The sequence below is a fragment of the Myotis myotis genome, unplaced genomic scaffold, assembly GCF_014108235.1.
Source record: "Myotis myotis isolate mMyoMyo1 unplaced genomic scaffold, mMyoMyo1.p scaffold_m19_p_5, whole genome shotgun sequence".
Taxonomy (NCBI): Eukaryota; Metazoa; Chordata; class Mammalia; order Chiroptera; family Vespertilionidae; genus Myotis; species Myotis myotis.
Window position 1 is genome coordinate 17,032,202 of NW_023416357.1, and position 20,853 is coordinate 17,053,054.

Below are 20,853 nucleotides of genomic sequence, written 5' to 3' on the forward strand. Positions count from 1 at the left end.
TCTCACAGGTCCTTGCTCATACCAATTCCTCTATCTAACCGTGTCAGCTAGTGACTGCCTGTCTTGCAAGTTCACTGTAGTTAAGTGGCAGCGGAAGTTCAAGGAAAAGGGAGGAAGATTAACAAGAGTACAGTAGGCAGAAAAAGACAGGTGCTCCTCAGCAACAAAGATTTGTCTATAGTTGGGAAGGGAGAAAGGTGGGCAGCGGAGGAGGAGAAAGCCGGAGCAGAGACGGAAGTTCTAAGCATGGTTCACAGGCCCAGCCTGAGGGAGTGAAAGGGCTGGGAGCAGACAGACACTGCTGAGGCAGGAATGCCACCATCAGAGTAAGAATGTGGCCTCTGGGTATTGACTGGCCTGACACACGTGTGGCAGGTTCCTGAGCCAGGTGTGGGAAGGCGCAGGGTGGAGCCAAAACAAGGACCTATGGTCCAGGAGAGCCTTCGTCAACAGGGCGATGGGTGCTCCAAAACTCAAATGCTGCCTAGTGGACACTAGTTTTGTTGTCAATTTGAATACATTTCGCTTTCTAAAGCTGTTGCTGAAGGTAGGAGCTGATTTGATTCTTACTCAGAATTCACAAACAGCAAAGAAAACCAGAGATGATAAAGGCAGAGGTCACTGGGACAAGGACTTCTGAGACCATCTCCGAAGATGATATGCCTTCAAAAACCAAAACCAACAGCATGCTACTCTGAAGGCGCAGATAAGGTAAAAATGTCAAGGAAAAGAAATGCATATGGTTTAATTTATTAATACTCTACATATAAATGCCAATCAAAATCTTTTGAATTCAGGCCTAGTTGATGTGGCTCAGTGGATAGAGCATCAGCCTGTGGACTGAAGAGTCCAGAGTTAGATTTTGGTCAAGGCATATGCCTGGGCTGTGAGCTCGATCCCCAGTGGGGAGCGTGCAGGAGGCAGCTGATCAAATTATTCTCAGAATTGATGTTTCTATCTCTCTCTCCCTCTCCCTTCCTCTCTGAAATCAATAAAAATATTTAAAAAAATCTTTTGAATTAATTATTAAGTTTAGGGGAGCTACACCCTTTCTGGAATACTGTGCTAAAACACTGTTTTCCTGCACAGGCATTTTCCTCCTGTATGATCCTGAATTTGTGCTGTTTCCAAATAAAGACTATTTCTCCTACATGTGTTTTTTATTGTTTTAATGGACTGTCTACATTAGGTTTTCACTATCTCCCCCAGCACTCCCAAAGAGACACGAAGAGGAAAACTTTCAGATGATGTAAAACTGGGTACCAGGAACGAAGACTGGATTGCTGAGGTTGACCTGGTGGGAACATGCGGCTTAGAGCATTCTCACAGCCCCATACAGAGGAAGGTGGCCCAGAAAAGCAGAGAGAGATGTGAGCGCATGCAGGTAACCAATTACTTGTGTTAAAAGTCACTTCTGAGCTCACCTGTCGGGGCTGTCGGAGGCGCACACGGAATCGATGAGCCCCACGTCCAGCGTGCCCTGGAACAGATGGAGCAGAAAGTAGAGAGCGTGAGAGAACCATTCAGGTACAGAGCTCTTTACCTTAAGACCCCCAGGTCACAACCCTCCAAGCAGGCCAGCAAAAGGCTCCTTTTTGTGTAAACTTCAACATGATAGTTACCTAAGGAAGGTATTTAGTGAGTACAGACAGCTTCCAGGCAGGGCAGATGCTACAGGTCACTCATTAGAAAAATTATAAATTAATCTTTCTGTCTTTTTCTTAAAGTGCCTTCAGTGAGGAGTGTCTACGAACTTCTTTCGATAATACAAGTGTTCTAATTTAGACTAAGATCTGTCACTAAATTTTACATTTATTCTGCTAAGAAACTTTGATGTTAAGTTTTTCTTATGAAAAGACTATTTCTAAAATAAGATTTCTATGGTTCTGTATATGTGTCTGGGACAGACGAAGACAAAATGCCATTCAAAATCCAGTAAGTACTGGTAAGAAAAGTGTAATGTGCTCCCAGAATTTGGTAAAAATTGGGATTTATGTTGTTGTTGTTCTTTTAATGGCTTGTTACTACTTCTAATGTATAATTTATTTGTTCTTATGTATGATTTTTTTAGCCAGAATATTCCTATTTTAATCTTTAATTACTATACTGTTCCTTTAAAAATAAAGATTGTCCAGAAATTCCCAGCTCCCTCACCTCCCTCGGGGCATCACCTCCACCCCACGGATGCTCACTCACCACGGCATTCTGGGGGTTTGCCTGCTCATCGTGCATCTCCCGAATCTCCTGGTCCGTGGACGCGTGGACCTGACTCAGCACGCTGAACCACTGGCTGTGGGAAGGAGAGAGCGGCTGTCAGCAGTGGCCAACCTCTGGATTTGCACACAGCAATGCCCTGATACATGGAGGAAAACGACCGGGCCTCCGACCAACGGTGCTGTTAACTTGCTTACACGTCGGGGCAAATAGGGTTTCCCACCACCAAGGAGCAAAGTTAAGAGAAGGAGCCAAAGTACTCGCCAGTCCCAGCTGTTGCAATTTCAAATCATTGGAAGGGCTTCCCTCCAAGTCCCACAGACCTTTACAGACATTTAACAACGACCATGAGTTCCTAGAGAAATTGGCAGGAAACGTGAAACCCTCTGCTCTACCCAGAACACTCCGTGAAAAATCCTGATTGAAGAGATTATTTAAAGCCGGGGAATATTCAAGTGCTTTGTCATTTTTGAAAAGTAAACTGCAAGGTGAGAAGGCCAGTAATGTAGGGCCTTCTCAGAATGGGCACTTGAAGTCCAGTTTCCCTCCGCACCCCCAGGACGGGGTTTCCAACCACCGGACGGTTTCTACTAACGTGGAGAAAACCACAGGAGAGCTGGAAATAGAAAACGTTGCTTGAAGTTGAAAATGGACATTTATTTTGATCAGAGAACTCTCCTGTCTTCATTTTGGAAGAGTTGTCTTGTTTCCACCAGAATCAGATAATAAAGGAAAACATGCCAACCCCAGGAAAGTCAAGCAGAACAAAGGTTATGATGTAACTAGAAATTCAATACATGCTTAAGGAAAACGACCATGACTATCCCTCTGTCTGTCCATCTATCCAACATTTATTAAGCTACAAAATGTGAGCGGGACCAAACAGGAGAGACGCTAGGATGCCCTCCTCCTGTGGGGGGCGAATAGTACTGGAAATATCGGGGGACCCTCTGTAAAGTACATGTCTGTCTAACCAGTATGCTGTACACCCGAAAGTAAGACAAAGTAATATTAAATGTAAACTGTAACTGAAAAAAGAAAAAAGACATACATACATACATACATACTCCTACTAAATAAGGCAGCACACACGGATATTTAAGTAAAACAGTAGCACCTCTATGTAAAGACAAGCCATGTGAATTATTTATAGAAAAGCACTAAAATCCATCACCTGGGATTCCTGCAGAAGAAAAATGTGACCATGCACTTGAAAATACTCAACATACACAGACTCAACATACACAGGGAGACATAGAAACTTCCAACATCAATTTGCTTCACTGACTCTGGTTAACCCAGAGGCAAGACTGCAGTCATCATTTTATGTGGAAGCTCAAAAATATCCCAAATTACACACTAAAAACACATACATGCAAGATGGAGGCCACAGGGATCTCTCTCTCTCTCTCTCTCTCTCTCTCTCTCACTCGCACGCACGCACGCACGCACACGCACACATCAAAGAAACAAAATCTGCCGAGTTTTCAATCAGTACAGAGTAACTTGGGCTCTGAAAGAAACTTTAAAAAAAGCGTTCCACTGGTCAGGGGAAAAAGTCCTTGGCTAAAATATTCCAAATGTTAAATTTAGCAGGTTCATCATGGCACAAAACAGACCGGGCAGCTGCCAAGTGCTGAGCCTGTAATCCAGCTGAAAGCTGTGGGCATTCCTTGGACTACAAACAAAAAACAAAAAAACAAAAAATCCCCCCACGCGTGGTCACGATGCATCCCAGACAGAATGATGGGCTACAACCCCAGGTTTGCTTGTTTTTTCAGTTTGTGTCCTAATCTGTGGATCTCGGCAGGGTTTCAGGTTGTCCCCGGGGGAAGAACTACTAGTATTTTCTTTGCCCTTCATGCCTTTCACCATGGTGTTGTGTCAACACAGAAGCGTTCAAAGGGCAGAGCTGGTGATTTGTGAGCTGGAAAGGGAAGAATGTCGGCTGAAGGATGTCACCCTCATAAACTGGAAGGTCTTCTCTGGCATTGCTCAGAGTGGAGGACAGAGATCGCCAGCATCACCCTACAGACTTTAGAATACGGCCTGAAATACACTGGGGCCTTGACTTACGAGTGTCCCGACTAACAAGTTTTTCGAGATACGAGCCGTCTCTCGGACGATTTTTTGCTTTGAGTTGCGAGCTAAAATTCAGGTTACGAGCCAGCTTCAGATACCCCACCGCTAGTTGGCGTAGCGAACGTCACAGTGAACGCCACAACATCAGCCCAGCATCACGTGTCTCACTCGTTCACTTCTTGATTTGACATGAGTAATTTGAGTTACGAGCTCCGTCACGGAACGAATTAAACTCGTAAGGCCCCACTGTACAGTAAATTCTCTACGTGTTAACTGTCTCTTCTACCTTACTGAATTCTTCCATAGCAAGACTAAACACCTTCCAAATGTCACTGCACTCTCATCCGTCTAAAGAGCCGGTGGTTGATGCTCCTGCCTCTTCAATCCTTCAGCAAACACCAGCTGTTCCCGTTCAGAGCTCAGAAGCTCCGGTAGGGCAGGCTCTCAGCTGGGGTAGCTGCGGGTTACACAGGCTGCTGGTGACACTAAACACCTGAGCTGGGACGACAGGGGTCTGGCAGGTGGCACTCGAAGCTGGGAATCCTGACGGGGTGTTGTACGTGGACAGGTCTGCTCAGTGAAGAATTCCCCAGGGGACAAGCACAGCAGTATCTTATGACTCAACAGTCCTTCACCCATCCTAACAGAAAGACGCCACTGAGAAATCAATGAGATCTTTTCAGAACCAGTGGGTAAGCAGTGATCTGGGTGACGCCCAGGTCTGCGCAGGAGTGAGGAGGTAGTTACAGTGAGGTGGATGCCACAGCGCCCGCCTTACCTGGCATCTTCAGGGGACTCGGCGATCAGGTGGAAGGTCCTATCGGCCATAATGATATCAATCCCGTTCTCTTTGCTGGTGTTATCGATGATCTCTCTGCAGGGGGGAAAAGTGCCAATAGCAAGTCAGGAACACAGAATTCTTAGCAATTAGTGAGAAAAGCAATTTCACCGAACTGATGACTGAGTTGGACACCTATTTAAGCCTCATGTGGCCTCTAGGGGGAGCCAGACTCCTCTCTTCTGCAGAGAGGGGCAGAAGAACTGCTGGCCTGGTCAGGGGTACAAGCTTCCTAGTCTTCTCTAGGGAGGGGCCCCTCTCTTCTCACACTGGCCTCACAAGGCCTGGCCCTGCTCAGGCCCCAGATGGCTGGGGCAGCAGCCTCACTCGGGCCTTCCCTTCCTGTGGTTCCTCTCACAGTTCTTCAATGGAAGGACCCCAATAAGGGGCTGGGCTGGCCAGAGTTCTTTCCCAGTTCATCACAGCTTCCAAATGACACTGTGGTTCGAGGCCTTGGCTGACACCTCTGCTGTACTCAACCTGACACAGCCTCATTGTTTAAATGGGGGACTTTGGGGCCAAGAGCAGGATTGAGGTGTCATCCCAACACTCCCTAAACAGCCCTAGAGGTTTCAAGTCGGTGGACGGGGCTAACAACATTCGGACAAAACACCAGCAGAGAAAGGACTGGCCCAGGGAGGGCAATATTTGAAGAGGGATCTTGGGGATAAAGCCAGCTTGCTTTGATAACTGGAATAGTACAACTATTCACAGTACAACATTTATTTTACATCTACAAAACTAAACAGTCAGACTGGATAGAAAAAAATAAATGTATAACCTTATAGACAGAATCACTGAGATGAGATAAAATATTAAACAAGAAGATGAGTCTTTACAGCGCGGTCTGGGATGCCTCTTCCAAGTGGCAGGTGAGAGTGAGCAGTGGGGAGGGACCAGCCAGGAGCCTGGAGCAGGAGGATAATCCCCGGGCAAAGCTGTCCCGACCAGGCCGTCCTGGATTAGCCACTTTGCCTCCCAGGAACTCAGTTGCAACCTCGACTGAGGGGGTAAGACTGGCCTGGCTACAAGGCCGTGGTCCTAAGTCCTGGGAAACATCAGAAAACACAGGCGGGAGCCCTCTGCGGGTGGGACCCTGGGCTTGCCTTTGGAGATGGGGTAAGATGACGTTATCAAGACCACGGTCAACAAGAAATGTGGTCTGGAAACTACAGGATAAATGAGGCAGCATCCTCAATAATAGGTAGTAAGGGAAAGGAAGATGGAGGAGGAATTTATACAGTAATGGACTTGAGAGATCTGTCTGAAAATTATAAGCCTTACTGGGATTCTAATATGAAGAAATAAACCAACCCAAACCATCAAGAACACTTCATTTATAAGAAGACCGGGGAAATCCGAACAATGATTCAAATTTAGATGATAAGGAGTGAATGTTATTTTTAAATGTTACAATAAGATCATGATTATATATTAAAAAAAGCCTTAATCTTCAAGTGTATACTAAAATATTTACAGAGGACATGACAGGATGTCGGGAACCTGTTTTACAGAATGCAGTTTGTAAGGGGAGCAGTGTGGGGTGGGGTTATGAATGAAACACTATGGCCATGGTGGGTAACTGCTAACAGCTGGGCAATGAGTGCATGGATTTCATTATATTCTTCTTCTGGCATGTGACTGGAGTTTTCTATAATAAAACATTTCAAAATAGGAAATAAAAAATCTTAATCTTAATAAAGAATCCTAATGTGGTGAAACCCTAACAATCCATGCTCTTTCTCTAGCGCAGTGGTTCTCAACCTTCTGGGCTTTAAATTAAGTTCCTCATGTTGTGACCCAACCATAAAATTATTTTTGTTGCTACTTCATAACTGTAATGTTGCTACTGTTATGAATCGTAATGTAAATATCTGATATGCAGGATGGTCTTAGGTGACCCCTGAGGATAAAGAACTGGCACCGGCTGAAAGGGTCATTCGACTGCCATAGGGGTCGCGACCCACAGGTTGAGAACTACTGCTCTAGAGACTGTGACAGAAATGGCTAAGAGCTAACCTTTCCTCAAGTCTGAAACTTTTACAAATACCTGAGGAACAGGGCTTAGTAAGCAGCAGAGTGAGGTGAGAAAGGAACATACAACCTAACATACAAAGTGTAAAACCCAAGACCACGACCCACATGCTTCTCGCAGCTTCCTGGCATCAGTGGGCCCCCCTCCGACGGGGTGAATAAAGAGGAACACCATGGCCTACAGGGCTGAGGGAAGACTCATGGGGCAAAGAGCTGTGCCATCTGTGAAAACTGCTTGGGGGACTCAGGTTCAAACAGAGCATGGGCTCCTACAATGAACGTAGCCCAAAGGCAGCCCTCGGCCGTCTGCATTTCATTATCTGTCTGTAAATACCCCAAACACTTTCCTCTTCTTGTTTAACTTTCCACTTTTTCATGAATCACTTTCTAAAGCTGATCAGGCTGGATGATTATTTTCAGGACTCATGACTTCAGGAGTTCATTTGATCTCTCTAAGCTTATATTACCAGTTTTCTAAATACATGAGGTTGCTCAAGTGGGGTATGGCCACAGGTTATGCTAAACAAGTTTTATGCTTAGCATCCAGTTTCTAGCTGCCCATAACTCCAACATTTTCTGAAAATCTTACTTTTTTTTACAAAGGGGATTTGGAAACACTGTATGTATGTATGTAAGTATGTATGTATTTATGTATTTATTGTTGTTAAATCCTCACCTCGAGGATATTTTTCCATTTATTTTTAGAGAGAGTGGAAGGGATGGGAGAGACAGAGAGAGAAACACTGATGCGAGAGAGACATCGAATGGTCGCCTCCTGCACACGTCCTGACTAGGGCCAAGGATTGAGCCTGCAACCGAGGTAAGTGCCCTTGACAGGAATGGAACCTGAGACCCTTCGGTCCATAGGCCAATGCTCTTTCCACTGAGCCAAACCGGCTAGGGCTGAAAAACCTTACTTAATTTTTAACAAAAATAATAGGCGCTCAAATGCTTTGCACCAAGAGGGTGACAGAGAAAGGGGTCTTCTTGGGTTCAAAGACCACCTCTGCTTCGCTCATTGCTGAGAAAGAAGATGGTATATAGCCACCATGGGTAGAAGACAAATGCTTCATTTCAAAAACCACCTCATGTGGGGAAGGTCATCAGCAAGTACAAAAAAATGGGTGAGGATGGTCAAAAGTAAAAACTCTGTTATAAATAAGCTGAAGGAATGCAATGTACAGCATGGTGACTATCGTCAATAACACATATTGCATATTTTGAAAGCTGTTAAGAAAGTAGATCTTTTAAAAGTTCTTATCATATGAAAAAAATATATAACTATGGGCTGATAATCATTTTGCAATATATACAAATACCAAATCTCTAGGTTGTGTACCTGAAACTGATATAATGCTATATAACTGATATGTCAACCATATCTTTAAAAACAACACAGGACAAAAAAAAACCCAAAAACAAAAAACACCTCCAGATTGGCAGTCGGCTCCCAATTCAGCAATCTGTTGGCACAGCTGGGAGTGTACGAGAATTGAAAGTGGTATGTTGACCAATAAAAGGATGATAAAGAGATTCTCAGCCAATCGTTCAACCATGATCCCTGCAAACAACCAATCATAGCTCCAGTGGACTAGTTACATGTCCAACCGGCATCTTATAAACGAGAGCCAAATGTTTGAATGTTCACGGATGAAGTCCTTCCCCTCGTTTCCTCATCAAGCACGCCACTGAAGTGAATGGTTGGGATGCACTCGACCCCTACTACAGCCCCCTGCCTCGGCGAACTCGCACCGGCTGGCTTTGTAGGCAACAGCACAGATGATCCAGCCGCCCCAAAGCACCACCCACTGGGCCACATCCAAGGCTCATCAACCTACTTTGCCGTCCGGATTTCCACGGTGCCCTTGAGTTTCTCCTCGCTGTCGTTTTCAAAGTACATCAGCTTGGACTGGCGGAGGACGAACCAGCGCCTCTTCCAGTTCCTCCTGGACAGCGTGGAGGAGCCGCCGCCTTTCTTGTGGAGCCAGCCTTGCTTGAGGGCCTCCTGCTTGGAGCGGAACCACAGGAAGGTCTCGTCCTTCAGGACGCACCAGCGGCGTTTCCAGGAGTTCATTAGGCCACCTGTTCCCCCCAAGATCGGGTAGGGAGGGGTTTAAGAAAAGCCAATCAAATTGGATGACAATATCAGCTGGTCTTAAGGTTCGGCCTGTCCTTTATTTTGCCACACGTGACCTGCCCTCAGACACCCCTCAATGAAGGATGGTGGCACTGCTGGCTTGTTCAGGGGTGCTGGCTTGTTCAGGGGGTGCTGGCTTGATATTACACTAGCTTGGCTGGGTGATACAAGAATGTTTCCCCTTCTTATGCTGACTGACATCTAACCCTGCAATGAGTCAGGGCCATGGGACGAGAACCACTTCTGTATGTTTACCTTCAAATGCCCCAGAGGGGAAATTAGTTTAAAATGGTTTCAAAGTTTATACATTCCTTCCTGTTTGGTCAACATAACATGACTTGTCAGTGATTTTGTAGCTTAGCTAGTTTAGCAATAAACTCTAACTTACATAGGAAAATAAAATATACTTTTTTGGATAAACACATCTTAAAGAAAAAAGCAGCAACATCTGACAACGACATGTATAAAGTATACGATTTAGAATATGAAATAAAGTAAGACTCCAAAGTGAACTGTAATTAGACCTAAAAAAATGAGGTTAGCTATAACTTATTTAGTGGGACACTGTTTTTTTTTTTGGTTGAGCAAAATTATACAAGGAAACAAAGATATACAGATGTCATCTTTGATAAGATAAAAAATATTTCTAATACCTTTCTAGCAGGACAATTTTATCTTAGTAGTCTAGACTTTTCAAGGACACTCTTACTGCCATCATTCAAAAATCTATTTTAGCCCTAGCTGGTTTGGCTCAGTGGACAGAGTGTCGGTCTGTGGACTGAAAGGTCCCAGGTTCGATTCTGGCCAAGGGCATATGCCTGGGTTGCGGGCTTGATCCCCAGTATTGGGGGGGTGGGGAGGGGGATATGCAGAAGGCAGCCAATCAATGATTCTCTATTATCATTGATGTTTCTTTCTCTCTCTCTCTCTCCCTTCTCTCTGAAATCAATAAAAATATATATTTTAAAAATCTGTTTTAATGTATCCACTGACAAACATAATCTACTTCAATAGTTTATTATAAAATCTCCACATCTTTTTTTAACTAGCCAGTAATGAAAAGTAAGAGACATTTAAACATGGATATTAAAAGTATAAAGAAGGTATTTTTCTTTTACATATTAGGAATAAATTTAAATAAAGGACCTCAGATTAATTTCTTCAATGATTATAGATCTAAATCTCACATTAGAACAGATAAGGCAATGACAACACTGCCTTCCTTTGTCTGGTGTGCAGACAGCACCTGCTTCGTTGAGCAATACAAATTGCTGCCTTTTCTAGTATCTCGAGCACTGCTTGCTCACCTGGCTGAGAAGTCTTTGTGGTCATGCCAAGCTCCAGAGCCATTTCCTAACAAACAGCAAACTTGCCAAAGACTACCAAGACTTTCTTTTCTTTTTGATTTGTGACTTTAATCTGGGTTTCTCAAACAAGTCCAGAGGAAACCATAATACAAAGTTATTCTATTATCTTATTGTCTTTAAATGATAAAGGTTATTCACAGTTGTTTCAAAGACAGATTAGATCAGTTATCACCATAGCCCCCACTGCTAGTGTATTCACTCTGTTGCTTTTATGCCAGTGATGGTGAACCTTTTGAGCTCGGCGTGTCAGCATTTTGAAAAACCCTAACTTAACTCTGGTGCCGTGTCACATATAGAAATTTTTTGATATTTGCAACCATGGTAAAACAAAGACTTATATTTTATTTTATATATTTAAATGCCATTTAACAAAGAAAAATCAACCAAAAAAATGAGTTCGTGTGTCACCTCTGACACGCGTGTCATAGGTTCACCATCACTGTCTTATGCTGTTAATAGGACTTGTTCCCAGTCCTTCCACTGCAGTTCTGGATGCTCTCTCAACAATCCTTCATTTAGAGAATTTGATGCAATGCTATTAATGTCCAACTGCAAACACTTTTGGTAGATGAATAGGCTGGTGGTTAGATTTTCTCTATTTTCTTTATTAACTAGAGAGGCCCAGTCCACAAAATTTGTGCACAGGAGGTGGAAAAGGGGGTCCCTCAGCCTGGCCTGCACCCTCTCAATCCAGGACCTTTCGGGGGATGTCCGACTGCTGGTTTAGGCCCAATCCCACAGAGATCCCTGGGGATCGAGCCTAAACTGGCAGTTGGACATTCCTCTTGCAATCCGGGACCACTGGTTCCTAACTACTTGCCTGCCTGATCGCCCCTAACCACTCGGCTTGCCTGCCTGATCATCCCTAACCACTCACCAGCCTGCCTGGTTACCCCTAACCACTATGCATACCTGCCTGATCACCCCTAACACTCACCTGCCTGCCTGATCGCTCCTAACCGCCTCTGCCTGCCTGCCTGATTGCCCCTAACTGCTCGCTGGGGGACAGGGCCAGCCAGGGTGAAGAATGTGGTCATTCTGGTCTCTGGCCGTTCCGCCATTTTGGTCACTGGGCTTTTATTATATAGGATGGTTTCTCTTGATTTTTTCTGACCACAGCTTTATTTAGATTTAATGATGCATTTACACAATAACTTTTTTTAAGAGATGAGTTTGCCAAAAATTCACTTGTTTACCTTCTTGAGCTTTTTAATGCTTTAATGTTGAAATGTAATGCTCTGAATGCATGTTTACTTTTTCCTAATGTCATCTGTCTTAATCAGAAAACTATGTATTAAGTCAATGCCACATCCTAATATATAAAAACCCTGAGTCTGTCATAACCGGAGGCTCAACCAACCGGAAGTTAGTCCGGCAGTCAGCGCTGGGTTGCCGTGGCGACCCAGCACTGACTGCTGTGGCTGCAGGCGCGGTGACCCAACACTGACTGCTGAGGGAGCTGTGAATTAGGCCCAGAGAGAGGCCTGAAGAGAGAAGCAGGGTCTGATCCGCAGCTATTGATCAGCACTTGCCTCTCTCTCTCTGGGCTGGGCCAGCAGCCGTGCCTCCATTTCTCTCCAGGCCTCCACCAGGGCTGCTGATCAGCTTCGCCTTTCTGATCAGGCCCTGCTATAGGCCCAGAGACGCTGACTGGCATAGAAACCTACCAATCAGAACCAAATCTGGGTGAAGTGTGAGGAGCCAATGGCTACCTAGGAGGCGGAGCTTTTGATGCTGATTGGCATAGAAACCAATAAATCAGAACCAAATTGGCTGGCAGAGGAGGGCAGTTGAGGGTGAGATCAGGCCTGCAGGGGAGGGCAGGTGGGGGCGAGATCAGGCTGGCAAGGGAGGGCAGTTAGGGGTGATCAGGCAGGCAGGGGAGGGCGGTTGGGTGCGAGATCAGGCCAGCAGGGGAGGGCAGTTAGGGGCGATCAGGCAGGCAGGCAGAGACAGTTAGGGACGATCAAGCAGGCAGGCAGGTGAGCGGTTAGGAGCCAGCAGTCCCAGGTAGTGAGAGGGATGTCTGACTGCCAGCAGTCGGACATCCCCCAAGAGGTCCCCGATTGGAGACGGTGCAGGCTGGGCTGAGGAAACCTCCTCCCCTCCGTGCACAAATTTCACGCACTGGGTCACTAGTATTATAAATAAGAGTGCTATACTGATATAGTAAATCTTAAAGCTAACTTAGGAACTACAATTAATTGGGAGAGGGAAATACATTAATAATAAAAAGCTTATATTTATTCTGAGAGATGGATGAGAAAAATCTTAATAGCTATGGTTATATAGTTATTGGATTATTAGGTCCTGATTTTTGATTACCTGTTGTTCTTTATCGAGTGATCCAATGCTAACTAGGTCACCTGGCTAGACTTTCTCAATCTTTGTCATCCTAAGGCTCCTATAAAAATGTTCACCAACCAGTGACTTCAAGCAATAGGCAGATCCCCCTAAAACAAACCTGGTGGTTTCCATGCGCACCTTGGGGATTGGAGGCTGAGAATAGCAGGACTGATGTTAGTAGCCAGACCAGTTTTGAAGAAGGGGTGCAGAAGTAGGGGGGTAAAACCAAATAAAAGAAAAACGTAATAGAAAAAAATATTGAGGACAAAAGAGATATGGGGGCATGGGGCTGGGGGGATGCCGATAGAAGAGAGAAGCACAGGCAAAGAACAGAAGAAACAGAGAAAAGGAAAACAGAATCAAGTTTTTCATGGAGTGAAAAAGAAAAGGAAAAGTGAATAAAGATGGTCATAGAAAGAAAGTGAAGAAATGGGGCAGAGAAAACAAAAAACTGGATCCTGGGGAAACAGAAAATGGGAGAAAAGAAAGGGCCACAAAGTGAAGGACATCATCTGAGGACCATGGTTCCTGTCTCCCCTGCCCGATCCCCGAGATTTGGACTCTTCCCCCTCATCCAGTCCAGGGCCATGCGAGAAACATGACGGCCCCCTTTTCTAACGATCCATGTGAAACTCCTATCAAAACCTGGTGACAATTATGGTTTCTCATGACCTTGGTCACTCAATCGGAGGTCAGAGTGGATGGTGCATCAGGCACGAGTACAAGGTCATTTCCAGAGATGTATGTAATTTCCAAAAGGAGCGTGGCCCAAGGTCCCCAAGGAGTAAGGTGCAGTGCAGTACATCCCAAGTTCAACAGCAATCACAATGTCCAACCGTAACTCTCATCACTGGTAACATGGCTGTCAACTCTGTCCTGACACTGCACCAACGGAGGGGAGTCGAGGCAACGTTCTCCCTGGTGTTACCGTGCCACCCATGTCACACCACCACGGCATCCTCCACGCAGCTAGGGAACCTGATACCAGGTGAGGGGTAGGTAGGGTGATATTTCCAACCGCCTCAATCAGCCTCAGTGAAAACACAACCTCAACATTCCATCGCTCCACCCAGACCCATGGCCCTGGTGGCTGCAGCTCATACCTTTCATGTACAGAAAGCTGTGGAAGTAAGGCAGCGTGACACAGCTGTACACAGAGTCCCGCCGGTAGGAAAGTTCATCGTCCGTGTCGAACCTCGAGTCAAAGTCCTCTTCACTGTCTTCAAACTGGACAAGAAGGAGAAAGCAATAGTGAGCAAGAAAACCAGAGAGCAGGCACAAATGGGCCCAGCATCTACCCGCATTGAGAAAAATAAAAACCACCGACAAAGAAGCGACACACGGTTCATAACGTTACAGTGGCATGGTCACCAAAACATTCACGTGGCCCCTTGCACAGATACAGAAAATGCTAGGCATACTTTAACCCAAAAGCCATCTACTCGAAAAACAACACTGCTGTGGAAAGGCCTCATTTTCATCAAACCATGCGAGAGTTAACTCCCTTTAAATTACCAAGCTAAAAATATCAAGTCTTAGAAAGTCAAGGCAGTATTCAATGCATGGCCAACAAGGGGGTAGGGGTAGGGTGGGGTTAAAAATAAGTGATAAAATAAATGTAGACTCTGGAAAGGGCATGTTTAGCCCTGAAAGATTCCTCCCTTCTAACCAGAACAAGCTAGGACATCTTGAGGTGGGAACTGTGAAGCTACTGTGAGGAGAGTTCTCCAAAATACCCTTGGCTCTTCTGGTTCCAATCAGGGCAGGTCTCGGTTCCCAACTGGCTGCAAAGCAGTGACAGACACAGCCAAAGTCTCCTTAGGCTTTGGGCAAAATGCAGTGCTGGGCTTTGTGTTTGATCTACAACAGACACATCCAAGTTCCATTTACTAATCCGATTGCTTTGGGGAAGAGAAAGTGGTTTGAGATCGGCTTTAAGAGCCTGACTCTGAAATCCTGGCATGGTCCAAGGGATGGAGCAGCAGGGGTGTGGCTCAGGACAGCTCCTATCTCCGTGGGGGGCAGCCGGGGCCCCCAGGGGAGAGGGTACTCACCGAGGACTGCGCCCCTTCGGAGCTAAAGCGGTAGGCCCCGGAGCTGTTGTAGGTCCCCACAGAGCACCGGTAGTCTGGGGACCACTGGCTGCTGTAGGAGTTGGAGAAGGTCACGCTGCTGCTGGAGGTGACGGCGCCGTCCTCATAGTCGTCCTGGTCGTAGTCGTAGTCGCCCTCCGGGGAGGGGAGGCCCCCCGCGTTCTGGGGCAGGCAGTAGGTGGGCTCCCCGCTGGAGGAGCTCTGCTCCGAGGGGGCCAGGAGCACGGTGCTGTCGGCACTGGGGCTGGTGGGCACCACCGTCTCATTCATGTAGGGGTCCTCCTCTGAGGACTCGTCGCTGGTCCGGATGCCACTTGTTCGCTGGTCCGAGTGGCCGTGCTCGCTGGGGTTGGGCGAGTCCTTGAAGGCATCGTCCTCGGCCTCGAAGCCCTCGTCCACCTCCTCCTCCGGGTAGGGCTGGCTGAAGTTGAAGGTGGGCTTCTCCCCACTCGCACTCTCGGCGAGGTCGCCCAGCTCCCCAGAAAACTCACTGCCCACCGACAGCGAGCGCTCGATGTTGCGGACGCACTCGTCGATCTCGTCGAAGTTGAGCGACTCCAGGAACTCCTGGGCGGCGCGGCAGGCCTCGTCCTCCAGCCTCTTGAGCTCCTGGTCGCGCAGCTGCTGCAGCTTCTGCAGGGAGGCCTCGGTCAGGGACAGCTCCTGCCGCTCCTTCATGCGCTGCAGGTCCTCGATTTCCTTCTCCAGGCGGAGGATCTCTTCCACCTGCTTGTTTTCCTTCTGCTTCTCCAGCTCCCGGCGGAGTTCAGCTTCCCTCTGGCTCTTCTGTAAGGCTTCCAGCTCCTCCCGCTTCCGTTTCGCTGCCTCCTGGAGGGGAAGGAGGCGTTAGGTGTCAGCAACAAGAGGACAAGCATCGCTCCTCCTCTGCAGTAACAAACCACCACATGCTGTTTTGGGCTAACATGGTGATCACCACCCACAAGTTGACATGTGGAAGCCTTAACTAACCCTCAGGAGCTCGGAAGGTGTCTGTATTTGGAGACCGAGCCTTTAAAGAGGCAATTGAGTTAGAAGGAGGTTGTGAGGTGGGGCCCTAATCCAACCTGACTGGTGTCCCTGTAAGAGGAGATTGGACACAGAGGGACACCAGGAACGCAGGCACAGATGCAAGACCATGTGATAACACGGCAAGGAGGTAGCCACCTGCCAGCTAAGGAGACAGGCCTCAGAAGAAACCAAACCTCCGACATCTTCATCTTAGACTTCTAGACCTCGAATGGTGAGAAAATCAATTTCTATTGTTTAACCCACCGGGGCTATGGTAACTTCATTATGGCCCGAGCACACTAACGCAGACATTGGTTTAGAGACGTTATGCTGTCATGATTCACACTAAAATCTTAAACATGCACTAATTTTCACCCAACTGTACTGGATTAGAAATTGCACCATAGACATCTCTCCCAATGTTCTTCCTACATCTCTGTAGGAAGACACTCTGAGTCAAAGTGTTGGAAGTGGGAAGGAAACCGACGGATGAGATGCCACATTGTCACTGCATTTGTCACCTGTTGGGCGTGGAGCTCAGCTTCTCTTCGTGCCCTCTCTCTTTCTCTAAAAACAGCAAAGAAAAGACAGTGAAAATAAACAAACATGATGAAAAAAAAAAAAAAATCCCAGAACCACCTGTTAAAGACAGCTAATTTTCTTTAAAAAGCTTTGCTGAGACAACTTAGAAAGCATGATGGATAGGGCCTCTTTCTTTCGCAATATATTTATTCTGTGCATGAAATAAAACACACACCGAACCAGCTTCTCAATGCTGCCAAGAAATTTTCCATCTGAGCCACCAGAAGCTACTGTTTCCACCAGCAGGTTTTGGCAGTATCCATGGGGAACTCCTGGGTGAGGATGGGTACCGAGCCTCCAACTCAACAGGTGTCCTTCTGTGTCACCCAAAGGCAACATACCTTTCCTCTTGCTCCCGCCTCCTCTTCTCCTCTTCTTCCCGTCTCCTCTTTGCTTCCGCCTCCCGCTTCTCCGCCAGCAGCTGTCTGTACACCCGCCGGGCCATCTGACCTCGGACCTGCTTCTGGAAAACGATGGCTGCCCTTCGCAGGTGCAGAAATCGCCTCCTCAGCAGGAATGCTCTGTAATTCTTCTGGATCATCACCACACAAGAAAGGACCTTCCTGTATTGCTTTCTGAAAATGAAAACAAAAACAGCACAACAGAATAACTGTGGAGGCAATGAGGCTTCGAGCCCTTCGAGTGAGTTTCCGTTGGTGCCACAAGACAAAAGAACAGGACCTCATTTGGGAAGATGCTCTCATTATAGAGTCTGTCTCGAACAGGAGGCCCCTTTGGGCAAAACCAAGGCAGAAGAAAAACAAAAGAATAATAACAAACAAAAGTAAAGCCAGAACCCTATCATGATCTTGGCTGAAAATAAACACATAATCCCTAATGCTGACTTTGAAAAGTTCTGGCAGGAAGTTGGGTTGTAAACAGGACCAAAAGAGATTTTTAAAGATATATCCCCCTGTTCTGAAGAAGGGGGGAAAACAACAACAAAAAACTCGCCACAGCAGGACAGCTTCGGACTGCAGAACACGTAACAGTGTGAGGTCACAGGTGGCAGGCTGGTCCACAGAGGTGGGCAGAACTCAACCGCACACGAAGAGATGCTGCCTTCTTTGGTAAACACTGAAGGTGGGCCTCTGTGGACCCAACGAGACACCAGTATCAACAGCCAAAATACCAAAGTTAACAGCCAGCCTGCCTCTGGCTTCCGTATGCCAGGAAGATGAACCTGGGAAGCAATTTAAGCATCTCAGCACGGTCCCCTAATCCCAGTGCTCTAATCGAGACGTTAGGGGGCCCCTTTCCTACTCTCTGCCAAGGGCAAGCTAAATAGGCACCTGGCATTGCGAGACAGGAGCGCTGACCTGGGGCTCTCCTTCACCCCATCCTAACCTTCCATCCAGGTCCCCTTTAAGGAAAAGCACTCGACCAGCCTATCCCACCTGATGGATTATATTGGGAAGGTCGAATGGAGCTTAACACCTTCTCCCCACTGATGCCTCTTACCGTGCCAAGTAGCCCAAGACGTGGGCCCGGATCACCATGGCCGCCCGGGTAACTTCCTCCTCCCGCAGCCTCTCCAGTTTCTGCTCCAAGGACTCTCGAAGGAAGACCTGTCCAGGAGGGAGTGACATGTCAGATCCAAGGCAGGTGGCTGGTAGAAGGCAGGCATCTCTGAGTCAGAGATATTTGGGGGGGAAGGGGGAGGGAGGGCCGGCAGGGAGTGTTAGGCTTTTTCTCCCCTCGAGTTAACTTTGCCCTGAGCACACACAGCCACGCTTTCCAGCCCCGTGCTTCTCCACTCCCCGTGGGGAAGGGCCTTGTTACTTTTTTTACAGAAGAATAAACTAACACATAACATTAAATTAGTTTCAGGTGGACATCATGATTCAGTATTCATATAGTCAAGGAGGGAAAGTTTTCCTCCCTGCCCTTCTTAGTTCTTTTGGTTGATCTAACAATTAAACTGACTCAAGGCAGATTAACAGGAGGAAAAACAAATATAATGACGTCCACATGGCGGTCTCACAGAAATGGGCCCCGAAGTGACCAGAGCAGGCAGCTCAAATGCCAGTTTTAGGCACAGAGACAATTACTCGTGACGATTAGACAAAGCAAAGGCGTTTGTGTTTGGAGCAACAAACTAACGAAGGAACTAGTTTCTTCCCGCAGCCTCCCCAGCCTTGACTCCCGCCTCTGGTGATAAGGATGCCTTCCTCCTCCTTGTACAGGGCGGAACCTCTCACATGGGAGAGTCACGGCCTGCTTTCAGGGGGAGCGTGGGGGAGGGATCAGAGGGCCTCTTTTTCGCACGGCTGTTTCTCAACGTTAATAACTTTTGAAAAAATATTTTTGAAAAAAAAAATCCCTCAATCAACCTTTTAATTATGCAATTTCAGATTTAATACACGAATAAGAAGTTCCCTATAAAAAAACCAAAAACTAGTGCCAAATGTTTTTATGCTTTCCTATGACTGGTCAGCATGAGGGCATTTTGGTTGGGGGAGGGAGCTGAATGACAGCCTCTCTCACTCATGATTTTTTAATTTACGCTCCTGTGGTTGATCCTGGTCTATCATGATGTATTATGTCCTCTTGATGGCACATTTTCCCAGACTCTGCTCTGCCTGCTCCCAGACATTGGGCCAAAAAAGGAACGAAAGAATCCGACCACCTGTGACCCACGGCCTTACCTACTCCTGCCCTGGGCCCCCCAGCATGTGTAAAACCACCACAAGTAATGCTCCTAAGTAGTTTTTTGTACAGTCTTCTTCCTATAATTGCAGAAATTACCAGAAAATCCAGATGCTCATCAGAGGTTCAAGGCTTTAAATGCAAAGACATTCTGGCAGCAATACTGACCGACACACGCTAATGGTATAATTAAGTCAAATGGTGGTCGGTTAAGGCCAAAGCTACTTAGTGTACACTATTCGCATGCTCTGTTTCCATTTACCTCCTAACTTTCTGTGAATTGATAAGCTTCCATCCTACTTCTTCTTCCAGTGTTTTACCAATCGCAACTTAAGTCTTCTTTAAAGACTCCTCTTTTTGACTACTTCCCTGATCATGTCAGCCCACGGGGAGTTCTCTCCTGGAGAACCTGTGTTCTCATTCCTTAAAGGATGACTCTTCAGTTGTATGTGGATGTCTTCTCCCCCAGCAACACAGTAAACGGAGGGCCATGCCCATGTCTTTATGTCTCTGTGTCCCCTGTGCTATGCCGGCTCCCAAGCCTGGCTTGGGCTGGGCTCCCATAAGGAAAGTTGTAAGTGAAGCTACACTGAATCCTCAGAGCTCAGCAGGGACTCTTACTGGCTGGCCGAGTCACTGTGATCTTTGATGCTACTACACTATATCAAACAGTGAGATGGGAGGAGGACATCAGTTTATAGAGAATAGAATATCTTTCTGGTTAAAAAAAAGAAAGAAATCAAAGCAGACTACATTATACTGCCAAGAGCTGCCCCTGTGCCACCTTCTTTAGAAGCCTTCCTTGTGTGATTAAACGCGTGGCATCCTTGTGCCACCGATTGAGCTCCAACTATGTGCAGTGTGTAGAACAAACAAGTAACTCCACATTCTCCACTGGGGAACTGTAGAGAAATCCACAGGCAATGACAGGATATTACAACTGGGCCCAAAATGGGATGAGGTGAGATGACAGAGGAGGGGCTCAACCCAGTTGTGGGGTGAGCTTTTGGGATGGGGTACCCGAAGAATGTCAGAACGGATTCCTGTCAAAATCTACATCTCAGTCGGTAACTGAAGGATGAGTTGGATGAAGTAGGAGGGGGAGCAGAATTCTAGGTAGAGAGACCCATAAACCTGTGAGGACACACAAGGTGACACTTAATGAGTTACTTTGTTTGCTCTGAGCAGTGTGGGTGGAACCTGTGACTTCCTCTAGCCCACAGAATATGGCAAAGGTGATGGGAAGTCACTTTTGTGAACATGTCACATTATATAAGACTCCATCTTAGGAAACTGCCATGCTGTGGGAAGGTTGGAGAAGGGGCCATGTGGTCAAGAACTTGGGGAGGGGGGGTGTCTAGAAGCAGAGGGCAGCTGCAGGTGACAGCCAGAAAGCAAATGGGAACCTCACTCCCCCACCTGCAAAGAAGTGGAATCTGGCACCACGCACGCTTGAGAGACGACCGAGCTCCAGAGGCAAAGGCAGCCCTGGAAGGAATTCTG

General features: G+C 46.8%; 1 protein-coding gene across 4 annotated transcripts in view; it reads right to left on the bottom strand.

Annotated features, from left to right (window-relative positions):
• The window catches only part of MYO10 (myosin X), a 204,471-nt gene that overhangs the window by 16,088 nt on the left and 167,530 nt on the right, over positions 1-20,853 (bottom strand). For all 4 annotated transcript variants that reach the window (XM_036308575.1, XM_036308574.1, XM_036308576.1 and 1 more), the window contains 9 exons: positions 18,163-18,269; positions 17,043-17,276; positions 16,641-16,686; positions 15,073-15,939; positions 14,122-14,245; positions 9,007-9,250; positions 5,075-5,170; positions 2,197-2,290; positions 1,425-1,480 (listed from right to left, as the gene is read on the bottom strand). In XM_036308575.1, the coding sequence (XP_036164468.1) occupies positions 1,425-1,480; positions 2,197-2,290; positions 5,075-5,170; positions 9,007-9,250; positions 14,122-14,245; positions 15,073-15,939; positions 16,641-16,686; positions 17,043-17,276; positions 18,163-18,269 (1,868 nt within the window). The remainder of the gene's footprint in view (positions 1-1,424; positions 1,481-2,196; positions 2,291-5,074; positions 5,171-9,006; positions 9,251-14,121; positions 14,246-15,072; positions 15,940-16,640; positions 16,687-17,042; positions 17,277-18,162; positions 18,270-20,853) is intronic.